Raw genomic sequence first — 26031 nt, 5'->3', positions numbered from 1 at the left:
CAATGGATGGCAGTCTTTTAAAAAAAGAACATAGCTGACTGATATTTTTCTATTGAATTATAGTATTCTTTTGTAGCATGGTTGTACCAAGAGCTACTCTTTTAACAAAGAGATGCGAAAATTAGGCGAAGAAAAAGAAAGGAATATGAAAGACAACTGCAAAACAGGAGTTGTGGTGTGAAGAATGTGTTGGCCAAAGGGTCTAATTTATAATACTCCCTCCGTTCCTTTTTAATTGTCACTTTTAGAGAAAAAATTTGTTCTTATTTAACTGTCACTTTCAAAGTTCAATACAACATTAAATGTTGTTTTACCAATATTACCCTTAAATATTTATTGCGGAGAGAGAAGCACATGAAATGAAATATTAAATTAATAAGGTCATTATAGTAAAAGTAAAAGCAATTGTATCAAAAGTTGTAACTTTTATTGATTGTCTTGGTTTGTGTAAAATGTTAAAAAGTGACAATTAAAAAGGAACGGAGGTAGTAGCTTTTAGAGGACAATTACGTAAAACAACAACATGTAACTTAACCAATCAAATTTGAGGTCATATCTTAGCTATTAAGTAAAATATAATTTTTTTTAAACGATTTGCATGTGAAAAAAACTAAATAGGACTATGAGTTTTACGGCATTTAATCTGTTTAATAGTTTTTGCGATTATTTTTTTAAATGCAAAAGTAAATAGGACTTAAATAGGACTTAAATAGGACTAATAATTTTACGGCATGTTACTAAAGGTCTTAATATTTTTTTTTAAGGAGCATAATTAACTTTTTTAATCAGCCAATGGTTTAACTTAAGGTTTATTTTAGCACATGTTTAAATTTATATCTTAGTCACTAAGTAATACATATTATTTTTTTTTGTTAAGGAGCATATATAATTAACCTTTTCAATCAGCCCATAGTTTAAGTTTTTTTTTTTTTTTTTAGGGAAGGTTTAACGTTTATTTTAGCAAGTCCGTTAAATACATATTATCTTATAAGCTTTTTTTTGGTTACATATTATCTTATAAGCTTAACACAAAGTATATATATTTGTTATATTTGGAAATTGGAGTATAACTCCAAATATAACTTTGATCGGTTTACTATAAAATATATGTTATAATTGCTTATAACAATATCCGGCCTCCCTTTGATCCTGAAATTTGTTGATTTGTTATATTTGGAGTTATACTTATTATTGAACATTATTTCATTCATTTATCACTAATGATACGTTTTTAACTCCAATTAAATACATTCAATTCCCATTTTTTATTTTGGTTTAAGGTTTATTTTTTTAGGGAAGGTTTAACGTTTATTTTAGCAAGTCCATCAAATACAATCAACTGAAATCAATTCTGATTTTTTTTTGTCCTGAAACAAAATATCCGATTTTTTTTCTTTCCTAAAATAAAGATTGAATAATTCAATGAAATTTATTGAAAAAAAAAATCAGTTTAATGAAATAAAAATGTGACTTACATTTTATACGTTGTAATAAATTATAAATCTTATAATATTTTTTTAATAGGTTAAAAATTTAAGGAATTTATTCTGCATATTTAAATATGTTATAATTGAAATACTATATTATATAAAACAATCTCGTTAAATTTTATTCTTTAATATCAACTATAAAATATATGATAAAAATCATTACATTACACGATTATACAAATAATACAATATAATTGGTCTTCGGAAAAAAATAGAATATAATTGGTACACATGATTCCATATATTAATTAGAAAACTTAAGACACAAAGTTGCTTGAAAGAATGCAAATGCTTGAGAATAAAACAATCTTAGAGTGCCACATGTCGTCACTTGAAAGAAATTCTAAAACATAGAAATGTGGTGACACATGTCAAGAAGAGAAGAGAAGAAAAATATTTCCATTAAGGGACATGAAATAAGTCCTAAATTTATATAATATAGATATATACCATTGTATGTATGGATGTATCACACAACACATCCACAAGTTAAACAATACAAAATGCAACAACATAATAAACACAGAGAAAACTAAACCTAGTCTTCTATTGTTTCTAACTTATTTTGCTCAGATTCTGAACAAACATTACATAACAACATATACTAGTAGCAGTAGTAGGCTAATAGGGTTTTTTGTTTTTGCGATGCTAGGATTAGGAAACAAATTGGATAAAATTTGGAGAAAGCCGATATGGAACAACGACAAATAGTGTCTTGAAGGAGCGTTCGCGAGCAGAAACTCTTCTAACAACCTACAATATGGGCCTGTGTGCAAGATTTTGTGGGATCTAACTGTTTCAACCAAAGATTCATGCAGAGAGCCCTGTATCAATATAAAAAAGACAAGAAGCATCAAAATTCTGAAATGACTAATAAGAAATAAGCACAATCTCTCATAATTAGACAATCAGAATAAATGATGTTAGGATTTGATTTAAATAAAACAATATTTATTATCGATATAACAATATTTGACATCAAAGTTCTAGTATGTGTTTTTCTCTTATTGTATTTATCCGTTCGGAAAAAGATCTTGACCCGCTAAAGAGTATGTCAAAAAGTGTGAATGTGTTTTGTGTGTGCGCATGCGATTGTGTAAAGTTTATACCTCGGTAAACTTGAGAGCGCATTGAACGACATAGTTGGCATATGGGTCTTGCAGCAGGTTCTCAAAATAAGGAACAGCAAGAAATTCTTGGACAATCCTTGCTCTAGTCTCTACAATATGTTCGAGGCACTTTTCAACCACATGGATACTAAATTTTTGCATGGAGAGTTGTACATAGTTCTCTTTGAACTGAGCAGTAAGTTCTGCTATGGCATTTGGATTCTGCATCTGTATAATGTACTGAACAATATGATTTCTGAAAAACAATTGAATGTGTTAACTTGATGTAGCTAGCATCGACATTTAGAATAATAATGAATAAAACATAAAACCAAAATCTATCCTTCAAGATTATGCCAATAAGTATCGAAGCTACAAACATGTATGTATATATTAGGGTTTGTTTGGATTAGTTTGGTTGAGATTATGTATTGACAAAAGTACTTATGAAATTGTTTGAGAGCGATTATGAAAATAGCCTATGAAATGTTCACAAGTTTTTTACCAAGTGTGTTTGATTTGATTTGCTAAAAAATGAAGCACAGGATAGAACAACTCAAGTTGTTCAGTGTTTGATTTGTAAAACTGTTTCAGGTACAGGACAAACTGAAGGCAAGGGACATGACAAAAACTGATATTTTTGTCCCTCACCAAACCACATCACAACTTTTTGTCCCACGTACAAGTTGTCTAAAATACCAAAATAGCATTTTGTCCCCCAAAAATCGTATAAAACAAAAAATAATTCAATAATATAAAAATTTGTCTTATGTTGTTCTACCTTATGTTGTGTTGTTCTATCTTGTACTTTTCTGTCTAATACTTACTGTTTTGCAAACCAAACGCACGTAAGAAATTATAAGTAATTATAAGTAAAAAATAATTCAATAATATAAAAATTTGTCCTGTGTTGTTCTACCTTGTGTTGTGTTGTTCTATCTTGTACTTATTTTAAGATTAGATTTTCATGAAGACACGTACACACAGACATGTAGGTAAGAAATTAAAAGTAATTACCCATATTTATCTTGAGCTAGGTGAAAGCCATATTTGCAAATTTGTTTAACCAGCTTTTGTTGACTGTTTCCGTTGGAGAATTCAATGCAGCGTTGAAGCAAACAGCACCCATGTTCATCAGTAGCAACAGCATAACAGAACCGGGTTGCAGCATCATATATAAACTGCCATATATATATATATATATATATATATATATATATATATATATATATATATATATATATCATAAAACAAAAATCAGCAAAATTTTAAATTAATTTCAATCAGGTCCACAAGTAGAGTAAATAAAACAAAACAATCTTTTTTTTTTTAAGATAAAACAAAGTAATCTTAGTCAAATAGTCAAAGACCTTAAAGGATCGGTTGGAAAAAATGAAGAGTTTTGGAGTGAAAGAACTAGAAAGTAGAAAAAAAAATACCGAATCACTTTAAATTGGGGAATTAAAAAATTGTATTGGAGAGAGATTTTAGAGGATTTATAAAAAATCATCAAATTTGATAATATGTTGTTATAATATTCTTAAAATTAAAAATATAATAATTATAAATTTTAATTCATCATTCTCTTAAAAAAAATGCTCTTATAAAAAATAGGGTTAATATGTCTTTACCCCAAAAAAAATTCATATATTTCCCGGTCCCATCCTCCCAAGCCCTTTCATATCCTCCCCTCTCCTCAAGCTCCCAAACTAAGCCTTAGTTAAATATATGTAATTCCGCTTTCAATTTTCTACCTTAGTTTCAATTTTCTTCTACACTCTCCAATATGATCAATAGTGGTTATCGGATTTAAATACTTCACTAAGTAACAGTAACCTATTAATCATATTGGAGAGTGCAGATGAATGAAATTATCAATGAAAATGAGAACTATGATGATATGATATTTTTTTTTGTACTACACCACCATATTTGGGAGGTAGAATGCAACTTTGCATAGATTATTGTTCTAGTAATCAATTAAGGTCAAATAAATTGAAAAATTAGAGACATGTGGAAAGAGTTGAAGTATATATGGAGATGTTTATTACTAGCAGCCAAGCACACTTGACCACATCAATATTAAATTTTCATATAGATAAATTATAATTATGGAGTTATTTTATTAGCAATAATTATTTAGTTAAGTGTAAAAAAATCACCAACCACATTAAAAGTAACAAATGTTTAAAAAAAAAGAAGAAAAGAAGTAGTATACCTCATTATCTTCAACACTCCAGCATGACAAGCAACGTTGTAGGACTTGATTTCCATCCAGATCCATAACTAGATACAGAAAACCACATAGTAATGCATAACTCAACAATGCAATTTGCTTCTTTGAGTTGTGGGTAGAAATCAGCTTCTGAACACATTTTGTGCTGAAATATTTTACAATGCCATTAATTCGATGTACAAAAATCTCCAAAAACGGAACAAAATAATAAATGAATCATGTATTTTAGTATTGCATTGCATGGACAAAATTTATTTTGCCTAAAAATGAGTTGAGCGTGGTTTATATTTGAAGATGTTCATGTAAAAATATCTTAAGCAAATTTTGGAGACTAAAATAACTAATATGTATGGTTCGCTATGTATAGCATAGCTCTATGTAAAAATACAAAATTCTAGCTACAAGTTAAAAATAGGTCTCTTCTAACTTAACTAAGGTCTGGTTTCGAATACAGTCTAGGCATGCAGCAGCATTAAAACTCTTATGGAGAGTTTACTGCCCCATTTAGATCTTACAAAGCTCGAGGGATTAGTCTCCACAATTGTGCGCCGGAAGATACCCGATTTACAACAAAAAAGAAAATACGAAGCCACTATTTATAGCTTCAACCATCGCATATCGCATAACATATATCCAAACATACATCAAAACATGTCAACCTTAAGTTCACATGTCTAAAAGTAAGTAGAGGCTACAAATCATGGGGATAAAAACCCAAAATCAATACTTCAAAAAAAATTATTAAAACCTTAAATTAGAATTAACTCTACTAAAATATCAAATATTGAGAAAAACAATTTTAAATGGTAGTTAGCGTTAAAAGTTTCACATCGAACAAAAGATAGCCTAGACATGTGTTTATAAGTGGGGTTATGTTATGCATAATCACGATTTCTTATATGATACCAGATCTATTAGGTCATCGCCGTCATATCGCCCACCATATTATATGTCCCCGTACCGAGCCTCACATCGGATATGGGAAAAAGATAGCCTGGACATATGTTGATTACCTCACAAGCCCGTTTAATTGGGTTGTGTTAAGAGTATCTACGATTTCTAAGAGTTACAATTGTGCATCATCATAGGGATAAAAAGAGTAGTGTTTTAGTTGAACTAGAGAATGTATAAAAATATTAATTACCCATATGAGTCTAACGAGGTTGTGACTAGCTGATCCGGGTTTTGAGTCAACCTACGAACAATCTGCAACCTTTGATCATCGCTACAAAACTCAAGCAAATGCTCCACGCGATAACTCTTAGAAGGATGCAACACATGCTTAACAACATCATCAATAACTTCATTAAACACCATATCCATATCTTTAACAACCAAGCAAATCTGATACTTTTCCATGTGTATGTAACTGCCACAACCTGAATGTAAATCACAGAAAAATCTGAATCACAATCCCACAATATATATAGTGGTGTACGTAACTACCGCATCAAGCAGATAGAGAATATATATATATACGGCATACACAAATTTTTGTTTTATCTTTTTTTTATATCTCCGTTTTGTTACCTTCTTTTTAGCTAAACTCAGTTGCCAAAAGTCGCTTCTTCCTCTAATTATAAAAGTTTTTTTTTTTTTTAAAGATTCTGAAATTATAAAAGTTAAAGAGCATAAATAGGCAATTCCTTACCTTTTTGTGTGTTTTGTAACAACAAACAAATCTTATTTTGATGAGAGAGAATATAAATATCAAAAGATCAAGGTGATTTTGTAACAATAAACTCATTTTTTATAGTTGTATCTAAATTCTTAAAATAAAATAAAAAATAGTTGTATCAAAATTCCCTCAAAAAAAAAAGTTTTATCTAAATTAAACAAACCAACTTATTAAAAAAAGTGATTTTATCTACTATTAATTTACAATCTACTATCTAATATATATATATATGGGTTATGTTACAAGCCACCCTTTGGTGGTGTCTTTTATCAAGTCACACCTTAAGGTGTGATTTTCACTTTTTAGTTATAACTTTGATAAAAGACACCTTCCTAAAAGTAAGTTGGTGTCTTTTCGCAAATGCTCATAGAGTAACTTGATAAAAGACACCTTCACAAAAGGTGTCTTCTATCATAACCCTATATATATATATATATATATATATATATATATATATATATATATATATATATATATATATATTAAAGTATGGTTATTTTTATTAGGAAAATTTACAGGTGGTATTATCTTATGCATTTAATTTCCCTCATAAATGAAATGAGTGTAAAAGCTAGTTTGGAATATAAATTAGTAGTTAATTATTTCAAAGAGAGAGATTAAAAAACTATCAGTAATTATCTTATTAAAAAAATATGTCGTTTCATTCAACTAAATCATGTACAATCATTTGAGTCATTTGATAACTGTTTCTTTTTGTGTGAAAATATGATAATTTTTTGAAAAATGTTAACCAGTGGGGCACTGGTTAAGGAAACCAAATATATTATAAGGTCACTTGGTTGTTAGATTTACTCTTCAACCTTGTAGCTTTTTGTTTGAAACTTATGGGTCACTTTATTTTTTCTTTTTATTTTGTCAATATTGTCAAACACAAGTTTTTGGTTTATATTAAAAAAATATTTACATTTACAGGATAATAATAATAGGGTTAATTATGTTTCTAGTCCCTATAAAATAGCGACCATGTAAGTTTAGTCCCTACTTAATTTTAATAGCATTTTTAGTCCCTAATTTTGTTTTTCTGCACTGAGTATTAGTCCCTACTCAATTCAAATTTGTTTAATTTATGCTTAAACTCTTAAATTGTTGAACAATTTTTTGCAGACATGTTTAGAACATTACTAAAAGTTCGTCCGTAAAAAATTATTGCAAAATTTGATTTCTACATCCAGATTTTATTACTTTTTATCTTTAACTTTTGTCTTTTTAAAAAATTCATATTTAATTCATTTCATGTCAAAAAATTCTAAATTTTAGTAAACGAACCTTTCATAGTGTTCTAATCTTGTCTCAAAAAAAATCGTTCAAAAATTTAAGAGTTTAAGGATAATTAATCAAACTTTGTTTTAGCAGGGACTAAAATTATAAGTAAGTTTTTTTTTATAGGGACTAAAAATGCTATTAAAATTAAGTAGGGACTAAACTTACAAGGTCTCTATTTTATAGGGACTAGAAACATAATTAACCCATAATAATATGAGTGCACCGTATATACTAAAAATATAAACCATTGTTGTTTATTAAAAAATAATATTAGTGATAATGAATTGTTGCACTTGTTGTTACCAATTTTTTTTGTGGCACTGGTTATTGCACTTCGTGTCTCGTTTTCAATTTGGCTAATTCAATTTTAATTTAAAAAAAAATATATAGATAATCTTTTTTATATTTTTTGAGGGAAAACATGCTTATAGCATTTCATTAATAATAAGAGTTTCAATACAATTGGGTATATCAAAATAAACGACGGGACTAGCTAAAGATGTGGCCTCTCTTGCAAGAGCATGAGCAACCACGTTGGCTTGTCGCCTAACAAACTCCACCCTAGAGTTAGAAAAGAAAGTACTGAACAAACAACGACAGGAGGAAATAATACAGCCAGATTCGGACAAGTCGTTCCTGGTAGAAAGGAAGGCGTCAGCTGTCAACTTAGAGTCTGTTTCAAAATCCACATTGTCAAACTGCATATCACTCAACCATTGCAAAGCAGAGTGCAACTCTAAAGCTTCACCCACATCCACCGAAACAGTACAAGGGTATGTCATAGTCTTAGCCAGAGCAAACTTACTTTCTGCAACGCGAACACAAATACCAATACCTGTACGGTTGACGTGAGAAGAGAAGGCCGCATCGATGTTACATTTGTATCCTCCGGCCATGGGAGGCTGTCACGTGATTCGATATTGTTGAGAGGTGGAGGCCGTTGTTGGTTGATGATTCGATCTAGATGCAAGAACATCCGGAGCATTAGCCAGTTGCCAGTCTGCAAGCATGTTTCTAACGCTCAACAACCATGGCACTTGTTTATGTTACATTATCCCACACTCTGAGATTGCGGTGCTTCCATATACTCCATAATACAGATGACAGACGTTGTGTTAATTCAACCGACAAAGTCTCTAACAGATAAAATATAGCTTCCAAAGTTGAGGCAGTGGTAGAAAGGGCGTGTTGCACCGAACCCCAAAGACATGTTCTATTCCAAACATGTATAGCAAAAGCATGCAAAGAAAACATGCATAAGATCTTCATGATTGGAGGCGCAGCTAGCACAACTAGTTGGGCAAGTAACACTTTTATCTCACAAACGGACACGAGTCGGTAAACAATTGTGACCTTTCATCTTCCAGGATGATAACTCGATTTGAACAATATTTTAGTCAAGTTACTTGTTCATTGGTTATATATTCAAGTAACCTGACTAAAATAATGTTCAAATCGAGTTATCATCCTGGAAGACGAAAGGTCACACCTTGTGACCTTTCGTCTTCCAGGATAAAACCTCTATTTAAACAATATTTTTCACGACACATGCGCCAAATTAAATTCTTGACTTTCGGTGGGACTTTTAGATTCCAAATACCAGACCAATACCCCGGTCGCCAGTTATAAGATGAGTCAATAAGTTCTGATACACATAACCTGTAGGCACTACGAACAGAGTAACGTCCGTGCCTTTCCGCTTTCCATATAATTCTATCCTCGTCAACCTGAGAAATCAGTGGCGTATATAGTATTTTGTTTGCTATATCATCACTAAAAACTTGTCTAACCACCTGCTCATTCCATCTTTTATCATATAAATTCATCAAGCTATTAACAGTAAAATTATCAACAAAGTGAGCACCTGGAATATCACTACTGATAAACTCCCCATTTGGCAGCCATGGTTCATTAAGAATAGGAATAGTCGCGCCTGAGCCTACACTGCATCTAGCGCCCCCACACACAATAAATCTAGCACGCATGATGTTGCGCCAAACATAGCTGGGGTTGTGCCCAACAGTGGCCGTGAGATAGGAGTCAGACGGGAAGTAGCGAGCTTTAAAAATTTGAGCCACCAGAGAATCTGGTTCAGTAATAAATTTCCATCCCTGTTTACCCAACATAGCCAAATTAAAAGCAGAAAGGTCCTTGAAACCCATACCTGTTATACCCTAATTTTGGACCTAAAAATACTTATTCATTTCTTCTTTTCTTGCATTATAAGTCATTTGAACTATCTCTGATCAATTGCATCTTTCTCTGCATTTTATTTCAATTTTATTTGCAAAATTCACATGGAAGGGTATTTTAGTCATTTCCTATGTCAAATTTCTCTCAGTCTTTCAAAGTTTTGTTTGAGTCCTTTCAAGTAGTTTGAATAAGTCTCTGTTTCATTCTATGTCAAAATCCATTGTAAAAATTGCATTTGAAGTCATTTTGAGTCAGTTTTGCCCCTAGGGGCATTTTAGTCTTTTCAAGTGTCAAAGCCCTGTTCAAATCTTAAAAATTGTCTCTGAGTCTTTCAAATTGGTTTAATTGAACTTTTGTTTCAATTCCCTGTTAAAAATCCATTTTAAAATTGCATCTGAGTCATTTTCAGTCGTTCTAACCCTAGGGGTATTTTGGTCATTTCACACGAAATTTCGGCAGAGAGAGGTTACTTTGAAGTACCTCATTTAGGCCATTGGTCCGTTTTAGTCCGTTTTGTCAATTTTAATCGTTTCACTTTACGTTATTTGCCGGTTACCAATTTTAATTCATTTTATTTTATTTTTAAGTCCTAAATTTCTAAAATTTGCATTTTAGTCCATTTTTGTCCAAGTCATAGTCCAATGCCACGTGTCAGCTTTTTATTTGTCCATAGGAAGTTTGTTATGCCACATGTCATCATCTAACAGGTCCAGGCAGTTACACATCAGCTATAAAAGCTGACTCAATGGTCAAAGGTCAAGGTCACCATTCATTTCTTTCCACATCATCACAAACACCTTTTCTCATTCTCTCTCCACAAAAACAGATCAAAAAGTCAGAAAATCTGAAGAACTTGCTTGAAGTTCATCAAGAACTTCAACAAGATCCTTCCAGATCCTCCATAACCGTCACACACATAAACCCTCACCGCCACTGTAACAGCTCAAAAACCACCGCAATTATACACAAAAAGTCCAGAAATCACAATCATCATCGATCACACCAAGAACTCAACGTATCACAACATCACCGGTTCATCAACAACCGCAAAATCTGTCACGTTTCCAAAAAAGCACAGCAATTTTCAAGGTCGTGAATCGTAACTGCAAGCGATAACAACAGCTGCTACCGAAGCTAAATCGCACCAGTAACAAAGAAGAAGAGGAAGAATCCAATTTATTTTTGGATTTGAAGGAAACGTGAAGCTTTCTTTCGTGATCTTTCCTCTTTCTCCGAATCCAGCTCAAGGTATATCGATTCACCCTTTCTATACACCTTTTTAGAAATTTACGAAGCTTAAAAGTTATATCCACGCCTCTCCGATTCTTACCTTCAAAAACGAAGCCTGGATTTGGTTTTAGAAGTGAAAAACGATTTCGAAACTGTAAAAAATTTTGAGATCCGAGTTAGTTTGGTTTTCCGGCGACGGCGACGGCACCGGAAGGTGACCGGCCGCCGCGCCGGAGAAGAAGAGCAGAATCGGAGAAGAAGACCTAGTTGCAGACTCTCTCTCTCTAAAACATCTTAGAGAGAGAGTCATTTTGATGTCTTAGGATTTTTTCTTCATTTTTTGCTTATATACCATACCTGGATCCCACGCGCGCGTGCCTTTGTTTCATACTGTGTTCCCTCATGTTTTGGCCGTTGGATACGTTGATGTGCCACGTGTACACACATGACCTGATCTGCTTATCTGCTTGGGCCTTTCCTTGCAGATTCTGTGATTTTCCATTTTTTTTTTGCTATTCTACGCGTTACTCCTTGCTATTTGCACACCTTCATGCTCAAAAACTTTGTTAAAAATTCCAATTAATTTTTCATGTGTTTTTGACTAGTTTCTTGACTTTCTTGTGATGCTGTTATGTGTTGAATTTGGATAAAAAATAAGTAGCATTTTTTTAATTGTTTATTACATTTGTTAAATCTTGTGAAAATTTTACACGTTCTTGTGATCAAAAATCCTTTAAAAATTCTAAAAATTTTCATACACATTTCTTGACAACTTTGTGGTGTTCTTGTGATAATTTTGCATATTAAAGATTGGTGAACATAATGTGGCTAATTTTCCTACCATTTTGTGATATTTTGTGCTAAAAATGAATGAAAATTTGCTTGATTTCAATCCCAATTGCTTGATGAATATTTGTGACCTATACCACTTGATTTCATAAAGTTTTAGCTACTGTTTGTGTTTGGTATTGCTGCATAGGTATGAATCTTGATTGGTTACTTAGTTTACAAGTTACTTGTGTAAATAAATAATGCAAATATGTCTAAGTTTGCTTCTAAAATGCCAAGTTAACCATGTTATCTTAATTCCCATTCCAAAATCAGATTCTAAACCTTTAAAAGTGTATTGGAATGTGAGAATTATAGGTCACATGAGTCTTGCACTTTATGAACAAATTTTAGTCATATTTGCACTCATTTTGCCTTTATTTTGGTTTGCTTTCCATCCTTTATGTTATAGTGTCTTTCTTGCTTTATTTCTTTTGATATTGCCATGTGTTACTAACCATTTCATTTCATGCCTCATATTCATCATAAGCATTCACACTTCATCTTCCTCTCCACCTTATTTCTTGCACTTTAAGTTTCAATTTCATGCAAAAATTAGAATGTAAAGATTTAGGAGTTCTTGTAATATTTTACTTTCATGCAATTTAAATTTCTTGGCAAAGAGGCCATAGAATGTATCTAGGGTGTGATGTAATAAGGACAATGGACTCTAATGATGTACACCGACACAAGCACCGACACATGCACACACCTCACTTTAGATATATAGCTAGAATATGCATGTTTAGATGTATGTTTAGGATTGTATGTTTAGATGAATGTTTAGGCTTTATACTTAGAAAAATCATTTTCCAAAAAAATATGAACAAACTTCACTCAAATCTTTTTCACAATAAACTTTGGGGTCAAAACCCCATTGATTTTCCTTTTCATTTTTCTTAATCAAATTTCAATAAACTTTAATCATACTTTGACTTGTTTTTGCAAATAACTAATCAAACCCCACTCTTTTCTTAAATTCTCATGCCTTCAAGGCCTCTCAATCTCCATTCTTCAAAATCCCATTTTCAAACTTAAAATCAACCAACAAAAACAAAAACATTTTTGGAAGAGAACTACGGTGGATTTGATCCCTTAAACGGGTACGTAGGCAAGGAACAAAATTCCTTCAATTCAATTAAAATAAAAATCCAAAAACATTCTTCTCCCTCCAATTCTTCACTTAGAAACTCTTAGGTTTAAATAAACACTTTTCAAAATAGCATTTAAAAATAAGGCGCGCGCGTAGAAATTAAAGACGGTTCCTATAGAATACTATAGTCGTTATGGGTGCCTAACACCTTCCCGTAGCGAAAACAACTCCCGGACCTTGATTCTCAAGGGTTTTGCTTACTTTTTCCCTTCCCAAGAAAAAAATGAGATATCACCGGTTAGAAAGGTTCAAACGTAATCAATGTTTGACACCCGAAAACCAAGATAAAACAGCTGGCGACTTCACTGGGGAGATTCGAGAGTTACGCCTAGTCTTTATTTCCACGCTTGCGCTTGTATTTTTACTTGCTTCTTTTACTTGCTTTCCTATGTGAATAAATGTTTAAATTCTTGCAAACGTGTGGGGTGAGAATATCAAAAGTCCTGCACCCGGGCTGAGTGAACTTAGGATTTAGGAGGGATATAATCGACAATTCATTCCGGGGGTTGCCTCGTGTTTTGGATTATGCGATCAATCCCACATAGCTGAGGCATTTTGGGGGTGATGTTGTCGGCGCGTGTTGTCGCGTTTAGGCACTTTACTTCTAATTGTTCTATGACGCTATGAACCGTAGATAACCAAACCCATCCATGGCCATTTTCTAGGATGTAGTGCGGAGGCTAAACCGAGTGTTGTCTCGAGTTTTAGTCGTCACGCGATACTACACTCAAGTTAGACCTTCCGCAGATAATCATGGAGCGAGTGTTGTCTCGTGACACCATGATATACGTCGGAGAGGTTGCAACTTGGGAACCTTTTTAGAACCTGGTTACTATTATCCTAAAGCCCTAGTTTCACCGGACGCCGTGTCCACCCATGACTCCTCAACTTTGAACTTCAACCCACCATGTTTTCTCCGAACTTGAACATAATCATGCATTCATGCATACATGCATACATGCATAAACTTTTTTCCATGCATTGTTATCGAAGGGCTTAGACAAGTTGAATTTGTAAACATTGTAGGAATGAAGAGGACTAATTCCTACAAGTTCAAGGAAGTGGATTTGGCTAGTTTGAGAGATTTGGCACTCAAGATTGAGGATTCGACTGGTTTCCGACGTCGTTACGGGGCTTTACTTACTATTCTTCAGACTAATGTGGATGAGAAGCTTGTGCACACTCTAGTGCAATTCTATGATCCGAAGTATCAGTGCTTTACTTTCCCCGACTTTCAGTTGGTGCCTACTCTAGAGGCTTATTCTTCCTTGATGGATCTGTCTATTGCTAAGGGGGTACCTTTCTCAGGACTTGAGCCTCCTCTTACTCCATTGGTTATTGCTAAGGATCTCTATCTCAAGACCACCGATGTCTCCAAGAATCTTGTCACTAAGGCACGCATCCGAGGGTTCACTTCAGAGTATCTTCTTGGGAAAGCCAACCTCAATACCACTTGTCAGGACACTCTCGAGGCTATTCTTGCACTTCTCATCTATGGGCTTATTCTCTTTCCGAATCTTGATGGCTTCGTGGACATGAATGCTATTATGATCTTCCACTCCAAGAATCCAGTTCCTACTTTGCTAGCTGATACATACCATGCTATTCATGATCGTTCCGGCAAGGGTCGTGGATATATTCTTTGTTGTGTGCCTCTCCTCTATAGGTGGTTTATTTCACACCTTCCGCAGTCTTTCCACGACAATCCGGAGAATTGGTCTATTTCACAGAGGATTATGGCTCTCACTCCTAATGAAGTTGTTTGGCTCACTCCCGCTTCAAGGGTTAAGGAAATCATCTTTGGTGGTGGGAAATTTCTTAATGTACCTCTTCTTGGTACCCGGGGTGGAATCAACTATAACCCGGAGCTTGCTTTGCGACAATTTGGTTTCCCGATGAAAGATAAACCCATCAATCTTGCTACGGCTCCTTACTTCTTTCATTACTCCAATGCTCCCACCGGAATTAGAGAAGATTTCATGCAAGCTTGGACTAAGCTTCGGAAGAAAGAGGTGAAGCATATGGGTGTAAGGTCCGGAATTGCTCATGAGGCCTATACACAGTGGGTGATAAACCTAGCTGAGGAGATTGGTATGCCTTACCCCTCTATGAGATATGTGTCTGCATCCGTTCCTACCATGCCTTTACCTCTACTCCCACCTACCCAGGAGATGTATCAGGAACATCTAGCTATGGAGAGTCGGGAGAAACATCAGTGGAGGGCTAGATACTATGAGGCTGAGAACTTGATCATGACGTTGGATGGAAAAGGTGAGCAGAAGACTCATGAGGTCTTGACACTGAAGAAAGAGTTAGCTAAGGCTAAGAGAGAGATTGAAGAGAAAGATAGGTTGCTTATGAGGGACTCCAAGAGGGCTAGGGGTGCCCGTAACTTCTATGCACGATACTGCAGCTATGAGTCTGAGTCTGAGGATGATGCTTCCACTTCCTATGCTTGAGGATTTCTTTTTCCTGTTGTTATTTCCATTTGTTTATGTTGGAATCATCTTGTAAAATTACATGTTGGTTGTTTGTTTCTCGTGTATGTTTAGTAATGTTTACAAATTTCTAATTTGTCTAAAACTCTTCGATAACACAAAAAGAGTCTTTTTGCATACGCATTAACACATTTCATGCATCATATGCATTCATTGGTCACAAAAAACTTCTCTCGTGCTCATTGCCTCCTGGTTTTGTCCGCCGCAGTCTGAAAAGTGGCTCGTGTTCGCAAAGTCTACCAACCAGATAGAATTCATCAGACAAGATTTCACAAGAGAAGGATGATGGCTAATTTTGAAGAAGAAAATGCTCAGCTCCGTGCCGAATTGGCTGCTATGAAAGAAGACTTGGCTAAGGCTCATGACGCTATGTCCGCTATGATGGCTGCACAGGAACAACCAGCCACTTCTGTTCCAGTTACTGCTGAGGTGATTCCCTCTATCCCACTATCTACTGTGGCTACCGATGCTCGGTTTGTTATGCCCAATGGGCGTCCTTATGGGCTCTCAGCTTACTATTCTCCTAATACTGCTGCTGGTATCTCTGGTGTTGCTGGTCAAGGACAGATTCCTGTGTCTACTGCTATGCCTCAGGTGACTACTGTTGTTACCGACCCTATTGTACACACAGTGCAACAGGTGATTGATGTTGACACTCCGCGTGGACAAGATCCCGCAATGGAAGCTATGAAGAGACAGTTAAGGGAGTTGGCTGGAGAACTCCGTGAGGTCAAGGCTAGCCGGGGAAACAATGGTGCTCCTGCTAAAGCTCGTGATCTATGCTTGGTATCCCGATTTGAGGTTCCTAAGAAATTCAAAGAGCCAGAATTTGACAAATACAATGGGACTTCTTGCCCACACAACCATGTCATCCGGTATGTCCGAAAGATGGCTAATTACGCAGATAATGATGCACTGATGATCCATTGTTTCCAGAGTAGCTTGACAGATGATGCAGCAGATTGGTACACTAGTCTGAGCAAAGATAACATCCATACTTTTGAGGAACTCGCTGCTGCTTTTGAAGGTCAATATGAGTTCAATACCCGTCTGAAGCCAAATAGGGACTCTCTCAAGGCTCTGTCTCAGAAATCAGATGAAACCTTCCGTGAATATGCTCAGAGGTGGAGAGGGGCAGCTGCCCGTGTTTCTCCTCGACTTGATGAGGAAGAATTAACACAGACATTCCTGAAGACTCTGAAGAAGGAATACAAGGAAAGAATGATAGTCTCTGCCCCAAACAACTTCTCTGATATGGTTACGATGGGAACTCGCTTAGAGGAGGCTGTCCGAGATGGTATTATTGTCCTTGAGAAAGGCGAATCTTCAACCAGTGCACCAAAGAAGTATGGTAATGGTCACCACAAGAGGAAAGAATCTGACGTAGGGATGGTATCTGGTAACCCACCTGCAGCTGCTACGCAACTACCTCTGCCCTATCACTACATGCAGTACTCTCAACATCCTTTCTTCCCACCATTTTACCAGCAATATCCTCTGCCACCGGGTCAACCACCAATGCCCGTCAATGCCATTCCTCAGCAAGCACAACAACAGCCTCCTGCTCAACAGCAACGGCAGCAACAACAGGGTCCCCGACCCAAACCTTCTTTTCCACCAATACCAATGCGGTATGGTGAGCTGCTCCCAACTCTACTAGCTAAGGGGCACTGTGTTACTAGACCAGGCAAGCCTCCGCCTAATCCATTGCCTCCCAGGTTCCGACAGGATCTGACATGCGAATTCCATCAGGGTGCTCAAGGCCACGATGTTGAGGGCTGCTTTGCTCTGAAATATATTGTGAAAGACCTGATAGAAAAGGGACGGTTGACTTTTGAGAATAGTGTTCCTCATGTCCTTGACAATCCGCTCCCAAACCATGCTGCTGTTAACATGATTGAGGCCTTTGAAAGGGGTCCCGTTCCTCAAGAGGGTCCCATGTTGGATGTCCGCAATGTCGTTACTCCCTTGGTGCCATTACATGTCAAACTTTGCCAGGCTTCTCTGTTCAAACATGATCATGCTTCTTGTCCGGAATGTCTTCAGAATCCTATGGGTTGTTGTGTTGTGCAAGATGATGTCCAGGGTCTGATGGATGACAAATACTTAATCGTCAGTGATGTATGTGTGATTGTGCCAGTGTTCCATGATACCCCTGTTGAAACTGCATCTCAGACAAGGAATGTTGAGCCTTTGGTGATCAGGTGACCTGGTCCGGTGTCTTATGCCTCTACAAGAGCAATTCCTTACAAATACAATACAACCATGATTGAGAACGGAGTGGAGGTGCCTCTGGTATCCCCAGCTACAGTTGATAATGTTGCTAGTGAAGTTACAGCTCTCAGAAGCGGGAAAGTCCGTCCACCCTTGTTTCAAAAGAAGGTGGTGACACCCATTGCCACAATAACACCACCAGTTGCTCCTCCTGTTGACAAGAACCCCGGCCCAACAGGCCAATCTATTGAAGAGTCTAATCTGGATGAGATTCTGAGGCTCATTAAGAAGAGTGATTATAAGATCGTTGACCAGCTGCTGCAAACTCCGTCAAAGATATCCATCATGTCTCTGCTCATGAGCTCAGAGGCTCATAGGAAGGTGTTGATGAAGATACTGGAGCAAGCTTATGTTGACCACGAAGTCTCTGTGGATCAGTTTGATGGGATAGTGAGTAATATTACTGCCTGCAACAACTTGGGATTTGGTGACGATGAACTCCCCGAAGCAGGGAAACACCACAACTTGGCTCTGCATATCTCAGTACATTGTGGATCTGACATGATATCCAATGTGTTGGTGGACACTGGATCGTCTCTGAATGTAATGCCTGAATCAACACTAAGGCAATTGAGCCATCACGGAATTTCTCTGAGGGTTAGCAGCTATCTGGTTAAAGCTTTTGATGGATCCCGCAAGGATGTTCTCGGGGAGGTAGACTTGCCAATTACCATTGGTCCAGAGACATTCCAAGTTACTTTCCAAGTCATGGACATCAATGCTTCCTACAGTTGTCTCCTCGGAAGACCGTGGATTCATGACGCTGGAGCAGTCACTTCTACTTTGCATCAGAAGCTCAAGTTCATGAGGAATGGTAAGATTGTCACTATGCATGATGAAGAGGCATTTCTGGTTAGCCAAGTATCATCTTTCTCTTGTGTTGAAGCAGGGTCTGCTGAAGGGACATCGTTTCAAGGCTTGACTGTCGAGGGTGCAGAACCCCGGAGGGCTGGTGCTAGCATGGCCTCACTGAAAGGTGCTCAGAAGGCTGTCCAGGCAGGACAAGCTGCTGGCTGGGGCAAAGTGATTCAGATCTTGGAAAACAAGCGCAAAGAAGGCCTTGGATTCTCCCCGACATCTGCTGTTTCAAAGGGAACCTTTTACAGTGCTGGGTTCATCAATGCTATTACTGAAGATGCTGCTGAAGGGGGTTACGTGCCTGCATTTGTTATACCAGGAGGCACTGTGAGAAATTGGGAAGCCATTGATGTTCCTTTAGTCATGCATGCTTCCATGTAATGTGTCTCGTTGCTCATGTTTTTTTTTTGTTTTCAAAATAACAATCCTTTCGCCCTGCCCAAGGCGAAAGTGATATCATTGTAGGGGCATGTTTGTTTCGGCATTGCCGTTATCAATAAAAGTTGTCGTCTTCCTCACGACTCTTTGTTTTTTACTTTTTAGTGCCTTTTTCTTGGAAATAATGGTAATGCCAGAAAAAACCAAAACATCTGTATTTTCTTGTTAATTTCAAAAATCTGCATGGAAAACTTTTTCTAAAAATCATCCCAATCATATTATGCAGATTGAACCATAATAAACCCGTTGAACACAGTGACCCTATAGTTCCTCCAAATTTTGAATTCCCTGTATATGAAGCTGAAGATGAGGATGATGATGATGAAGAGATACCGTATGAGATCACTCGATTGCTTGAGCAAGAAAGAAGAGCCATTCAGCCTCACCAGGAAGAGATTGAGCTCATCAACCTGGGTACTGAAGAGAACAAGCGAGAGATCAAGATTGGTGCTGCACTTGAGCCAGAAGTGAAAAAGAAGATCATTCAGCTTCTCCATGATTATCCAGATGTCTTTGCATGGTCCTACGAAGATATGCCGGGTCTAGATCCCAATATTGTGGAGCATCGGATACCGACAAGGCCTGAATGTCCTCCTGTCAAACAGAAATTGAGAAGGTCTCGTCCAGACATGGCTCTTAAGATCAAAGCTGAGGTGCAAAAGCAAATTGATGCGGGTTTCCTCATGACAGCTGAATACCCTGAGTGGATTGCCAATATCGTACCAGTACCAAAGAAAGATGGGAAAGTTCGAATGTGTGTTGATTACAGGGATCTGAACAAAGCCAGTCCGAAAGATAACTTCCCATTGCCTCATATTGATGTGCTTGTTGACAGTACTGCTCAATCCAAAGTGTTCTCCTTTATGGATGGTTTCTCTGGTTATAATCAGATACGGATGTCTCCTGAAGATAGAGAAAAGACGTCCTTCATTACTCCGTGGGGAACGTTCTGTTATAAAGTGATGTCGTTTGGCTTGATAAATGCTGGTGCTACTTATCAAAGAGGTATGACAACTCTGTTTCATGACATGATTCACAAGGAGATTGAAGTATATGTTGATGATATGATTGTGAAATCAAGTGATGAAGGGCAGCATATTGTGTATTTGAAAAAGATGTTTGAAAGATTGAGAAAGTACAAGCTGCGTTTGAATCCTAACAAGTGCACATTCGGTGTACGATCTGGAAAGTTGCTAGGCTTTATTGTCAGCCAAAGAGGCGTCGAAGTTGATCCTGACAAAGTCCGAGCCATCAGAGAGATGCCGGCCCCTCAAACTGAGAAGCAAGTCAGAGGTTTCCTCGGACGTCTGAATTATATTTCAAGATTCATATCTCACATGACTACCACCTGTGGACCAATTTTCAAATTGCTCAGAAAGAATCAGCCTGTTGTATGGAATGATGAATGTCAGGAAGCTTTTGATAGCATCAAAGAATACCTGTTGGAGCCACCTATCCTTGTCCCGCCAGTGGAAGGAAGGCCTTTGATTATGTATCTGTCAGTGTTAGATGATTCAGTGGGTTGCGTTCTCGGTCAACAAGATGAGACTGGTAAGAAAGAGCATGCTATCTACTATCTGAGCAAGAAGTTCACCGACTGTGAGACTCGGTATACAATGCTTGAAAAGACTTGTTGTGCTTTAGCTTGGGCTGCCAAACGCCTGCGTCATTATATGGTGAATCATACAACTTGGTTGATATCCCGAATGGACCCAATCAAGTACATCTTTGAAAAGTCTGCTGTTACTGGGAAGATTGCGCGTTGGCAGATGTTATTGTCTGAATATGATATTGTGTACAAAGCTCAGAAAGCAATCAAAGGAAGTGTCCTTGCTGAGCATCTTGCTTGTCAGCCTCTTGATGATTACCAGCCGATTAAATTTGATTTCCCTGATGAAGAAATTATGTATCTGAAAGCGAAAGACTGTGAAGAACCACTGATCAATGAAGGGTCGGACCCCAATAGCAAGTGGGGATTGGTGTTTGATGGTGCTGTTAATGCTTATGGTAAAGGGATTGGAGCCATCATTGTAACTCCACAAGGGCACCACATTCCTTTCACCGCTCGAATAACTTTTGACTGCACAAACAATATAGCTGAATATGAAGCATGCATCTTGGGCATTGAAGAAGCCCTTGATCTGAGAATTAAGCACCTTGACATCTATGGAGATTCTGCACTTGTTATTAACCAGATAAAGGGTGAATGGGAGACTCATCATGAGAAGCTAATCCCATACCGTGACTATGCAAGACGTCTGTTGACATACTTTACAAAGGTTCAACTGCACCACATCCCTCGGGATGAAAACCAGATGGCTGATGCTCTCGCTACTTTGTCTTCCATGTTTCGTGTGAATCACTGGAATGATGTGCCTGTGATCAAGGTGCAGCGTCTTGATAGACCCGCTCATGTGTTTACTATTGAAAATATGCCAGATCAAGCTGATAGAGATGTGAATGATAAAAAGCCTTGGTATTACAACATCAAACAATTCTTGCAGAATCGTGAATATCCACCTGGTGCTTCCAACAGGGATAAAAAGACTTTGAGACGATGGGCTAGTAGATTCTTTCTGGACGGAGAAATCCTATACAAGAGGAACTATGACATGGTCTTGCTGAGATGTGTTGACAAACAAGAAGCTGAGAAGTTGATGCATGATGTACATGATGGTACCTTTGGGACCCATGCTTCGGGCCACACTATGTCGAGGAAATTGTTAAGAGCCGGCTATTACTGGATAACTATGGAGCGTGATTGCCAAAAACATGCTAAAAGATGCCACAAATGTCAAATTTATGCTGACAAGATTCATGTGCCTCCACATGCTCTCAATGTTATCTCTTCCCCATGGCCTTTCTCTATGTGGGGCATTGATATGATCGGAAGGATTGAACCAAAATCTTCCAACGGACATCGTTTCATTCTAGTGGCAATTGATTACTTCACCAAGTGGGTTGAAGCTGCTTCCTATGCAAATGTGACCAAACAAGTGGTTGTCAAGTTTATCAAGAATAACATCATCTGTCGATATGGTGTTCCCAACAAGATCATCACCGACAATGGTTCCAATCTGAACAATAACATGGTGCAAGCTTTATGTGAAGAATTCAAGATTGAACATCACAACTATTCTCCTTATAGACCTCAGATGAATGGTGCAGTTGAGGCCGCTAACAAGAACATCAAGAAGATTGTTCAGAAGATGGTCACTACTTACAAAGATTGGCATGAAATGCTACCTTTTGCCTTGCATGGTTATCGTACTACAATGCGCAGTTCAACCGGGGCAACTCCTTTCTCTCTGGTATATGGTATGGAAGCAGTTCTCCCTCTGGAAGTGGAGATTCCATCTCTTCGGGTGATCATGGAGGCAAAGTTAACTGAGGCTGAATGGTGTCAAAGTCGGTATGATCAGTTGAATCTGATTGAAGAGAAACGTATGGATGCCATGACTCATGGACAGTTGTATCAAGTGCGGATGAAGAATGCTTTTGACAAGAAAGTCCGACCTCGAGAATTCAAGGAAGGCGAACTTGTATTGAAAAGAAGGATAAGTCAGCAACCCGACCCAAGGGGCAAGTGGACACCTAACTATGAAGGCCCTTATGTTGTCAAGAAGGCTTTCTCTGGTGGTGCTTTGATTCTTACACACATGGATGGTGTTGAACTCCCAAATCCTGTTAATGCCGATGTAGTCAAGAAATACTTTGTCTAGAAAGAAAAGAACAGCGTGGTAGGTCGAAAACCCGAAAGGGCGGCCTAGGCAAAAATGCGCTTCCTGGTGGATCGAAAACCCGAAAGGGCGATCCAGGCAAAAGTAAGGGACAAAAAAATGAATATGAAAGAGCTCGCTGAGATTGTACGCAACTCAGGCAAGAATGAGCGCCTCGATGAGCCGAAAACCCGAAAGGGAGGTTCATGCAAAAATGAGGTTGACAATAAAAGACAAGTAACTATATCTGGCAAATCACCATCACCCCTTGGGGCATCTGCAACTGTCAATGATTTTCTTCATCAGAGGCTTCTGTACTCGTGAATTCAAAATTTCTATGAAATGTAGCGGTCATCATGTTCAATGTATCACCAACCAATAAAATTACCATTTTCCAAGCTTTGCAAATCCGTGAAGTCATGCCTTCGGCTGACTCTCACTCTTCTACATCAATTTGAGCCTGTGCTATTTGTTTGAAACTCTATTTTTCTTTTCTACTTTCAATACTGTGTGCAAAATACTTTCTTTCTATTTGATGATGTCAATGTCTGAAACAAACATCTTTTGAAAATTGAAAAATCTTTTCCTGTCTATTTTGAAAGGCAAACCTGAGCAATAGGATACATTTCAATGAAACATGCATGAATAAATGAATGTCAATATCTATTTCAATACATGTTACAAGCAAGTTACTCCCCAGGATGATCTATGGTCAATGGCAAGAATGAAAAAAAACAGAATGAAAATGAAAAGAAAAATGAAAAATGAAAATAAAAAGCTCGCTAAGTTGAAAACCCGAAAGGGCGGCTTAGACAAAAATGAGCACCCCGCTGATTGACAACCTATGAAGGCAAATCAGGCAAAAATGGGGCAATGAAAAGAATCTTTACTCCCCGGTGAATCGAAAACCCGAAAGGGCGGTTCAGGCAAAAATGGGGTTGAAAATGAAAGAATGAAAGAATGAAAATGATATGAAAAGCATTGACCACAGATGCGAACATCCAATGTTTACCCAGCACTGACACGCCTAGCAACGGTGACCTGTGTCCAAGAACCTTCCAAGGATCCTTTCCTTTACAAGTTTTATTGCCCTCAGCCATGGTCTTGATACGTCTCCCAACGACGATCTCTCCAAAGAGGTTTTCCCCTGTGAATATGTTGCAGCACGAGCCACTACGTGCCCAAACTTCCAATGTTTTATCTGCCTTTGTGAAACTTTCTCTGTCAAATTACAAGCCAATCATGCATTTCAAGCATTCATACATGCATAATCATGCATTTTTTGTGCTCATACATCCAATAATCTTGCTATACCATGCATACATGTTGCATATCCAACTGGCAACTGTCAAATTCAATGCCAACTTCAGTTTCAATTCCAACTGTCAAATTCAATTTCAACTGTCAAATTCGATGCAATCTCAACTTTCCAATCTCAATTTCAAATCATTTCAACTGTCAAATTCGATGCAATCTCAACTCTCAAACTCCAATGTCAAATTCGAAGCAATCCCAATTTCAATGTCAAATGTCAATATCCAATTTCAATCTCAATTTCAATTTCAATGTCAATGTCAATATCCAATTTCAATGTCAATGTCAATGTCAATATCCAATCTCAATGTCAATGTCAATGTCAATATCCAATGTCAATGTCAATTTCAACTTTCAATTCAATTCCAATCCAATCTCAATGTCAATTGCAACTCTCCAATCCAATGTCTATGTCTCTGTTCAATCTCAATTCTCAATCTCTCTTTCAATGTCAACTTTCAATTCAAATCAATGTCAATCCACTCTCAATTTACTCTTGGGCCAACAAAAATGGTCATGTCCACCTTCAAATCAAGTCAATGACAACTTACCCTCAATTGGTATCTTGTTAAACCAGACTTCCAATTTGTATCTTGTTACTGGTCAAGTGCCGGGTTCGATCCGAAAAGAACCACTTGTACCTGCTTATATACCTATACCTTCGGTCAAACGGCAAGTTCGATCTAAAAGGAACAGTTTGCACCTACCCACATGACGTGGTGATAATCCAACAAGCAAGTTCGATCCGAAGAACAGTTTGTATCTACCCTTTTGTCTATGTCTCCGGCCAAACAGCCAGTTCGATCCAAAAGAACAGTTTGTGTCTGCCTATCTGTTTGTATCTTCAACCAAGTGTCAAGTTCGATCCAAAGAACAGCTTGTGTCTGCCTATATGTCTGTATTTCCGGTCAAGTGCCAAGTTCAATACCAAGAACAGCTTGCACCTATCTCTTGTTTTGTATTCCTCGGTCAAGTGGCCAGTTCGACCCAAAGAACAACTTGTACCCTTCTTCTATTCCCTGGTCTGTCCACCCTGTCAATGTCCACCTGAATCCCCGGTGACATGACATGTTCTATGGACTCCAGTTGTTTGTCTTGCATTCATAATCAAAGTATTGCATGGCATTCACATTTTTGAAAATCTGAAAGCATATTTTTATGTCCAAAAGCAGTGCAAATGCTAATATTTAAGTATCTTCGTCCCGTCAACTCTAAGACTTCGTCTCTTGACTCTCCGGACAAAGAAACTTAAATAGGGGCAGCTGTTATACCCTAATTTTGGACCTAAAAATACTTATTCATTTCTTCTTTTCTTGCATTATAAGTCATTTGAACTATCTCTGATCAATTGCATCTTTCTCTGCATTTTATTTCAATTTTATTTGCAAAATTCACATGGAAGGGTATTTTAGTCATTTCCTATGTCAAATTTCTCTCAGTCTTTCAAAGTTTTGTTTGAGTCCTTTCAAGTAGTTTGAATAAGTCTCTGTTTCATTCTATGTCAAAATCCATTGTAAAAATTGCATTTGAAGTCATTTTGAGTCAGTTTTGCCCCTAGGGGCATTTTAGTCTTTTCAAGTGTCAAAGCCCTGTTCAAATCTTAAAAATTGTCTCTGAGTCTTTCAAATTGGTTTAATTGAACTTTTGTTTCAATTCCCTGTTAAAAATCCATTTTAAAATTGCATCTGAGTCATTTTCAGTCGTTCTAACCCTAGGGGTATTTTGGTCA

General features: G+C 37.1%; 2 protein-coding genes across 2 annotated transcripts; both read right to left on the bottom strand.

Moving 5' to 3' along the window:
• Positions 1-1938: 1938 nt before the first annotated feature.
• On the bottom strand, positions 1939-6184 carry LOC146922609 (putative pumilio homolog 8, chloroplastic). Its single transcript, XM_085710848.1, has 5 exons — positions 5980-6184; positions 4818-4980; positions 3617-3780; positions 2600-2855; positions 1939-2314 (listed from the first exon to the last, which is right to left on the bottom strand). Exons 1-5 carry the CDS (start codon positions 6156-6158, stop codon positions 2078-2080), a joined length of 999 nt encoding a protein of 332 aa, XP_085566974.1. The 5' UTR covers positions 6159-6184; the 3' UTR covers positions 1939-2077.
• A 2038-nt stretch (positions 6185-8222) lies between these two features.
• On the bottom strand, positions 8223-9959 carry LOC146922608 (uncharacterized). Its single transcript, XM_085711573.1, has 2 exons — positions 9398-9959; positions 8223-8605 (listed from the first exon to the last, which is right to left on the bottom strand). The coding sequence occupies exons 1-2, from the start codon at positions 9957-9959 to the stop codon at positions 8223-8225; spliced, it is 945 nt and encodes a 314-aa protein (XP_085567699.1).
• Positions 9960-26031: the final 16072 nt, after the last annotated feature.

The sequence above is a fragment of the Medicago sativa genome, chromosome 5 (genome assembly GCF_051527215.1).
Source record: "Medicago sativa cultivar Bolivia chromosome 5, Bolivia_mono, whole genome shotgun sequence".
NCBI lineage: Eukaryota > Viridiplantae > Streptophyta > Magnoliopsida > Fabales > Fabaceae > Medicago > Medicago sativa.
The sequence above is the reverse complement of the archived record's forward strand: the minus strand, read 5'-3'. Positions and strand labels throughout refer to the sequence as shown.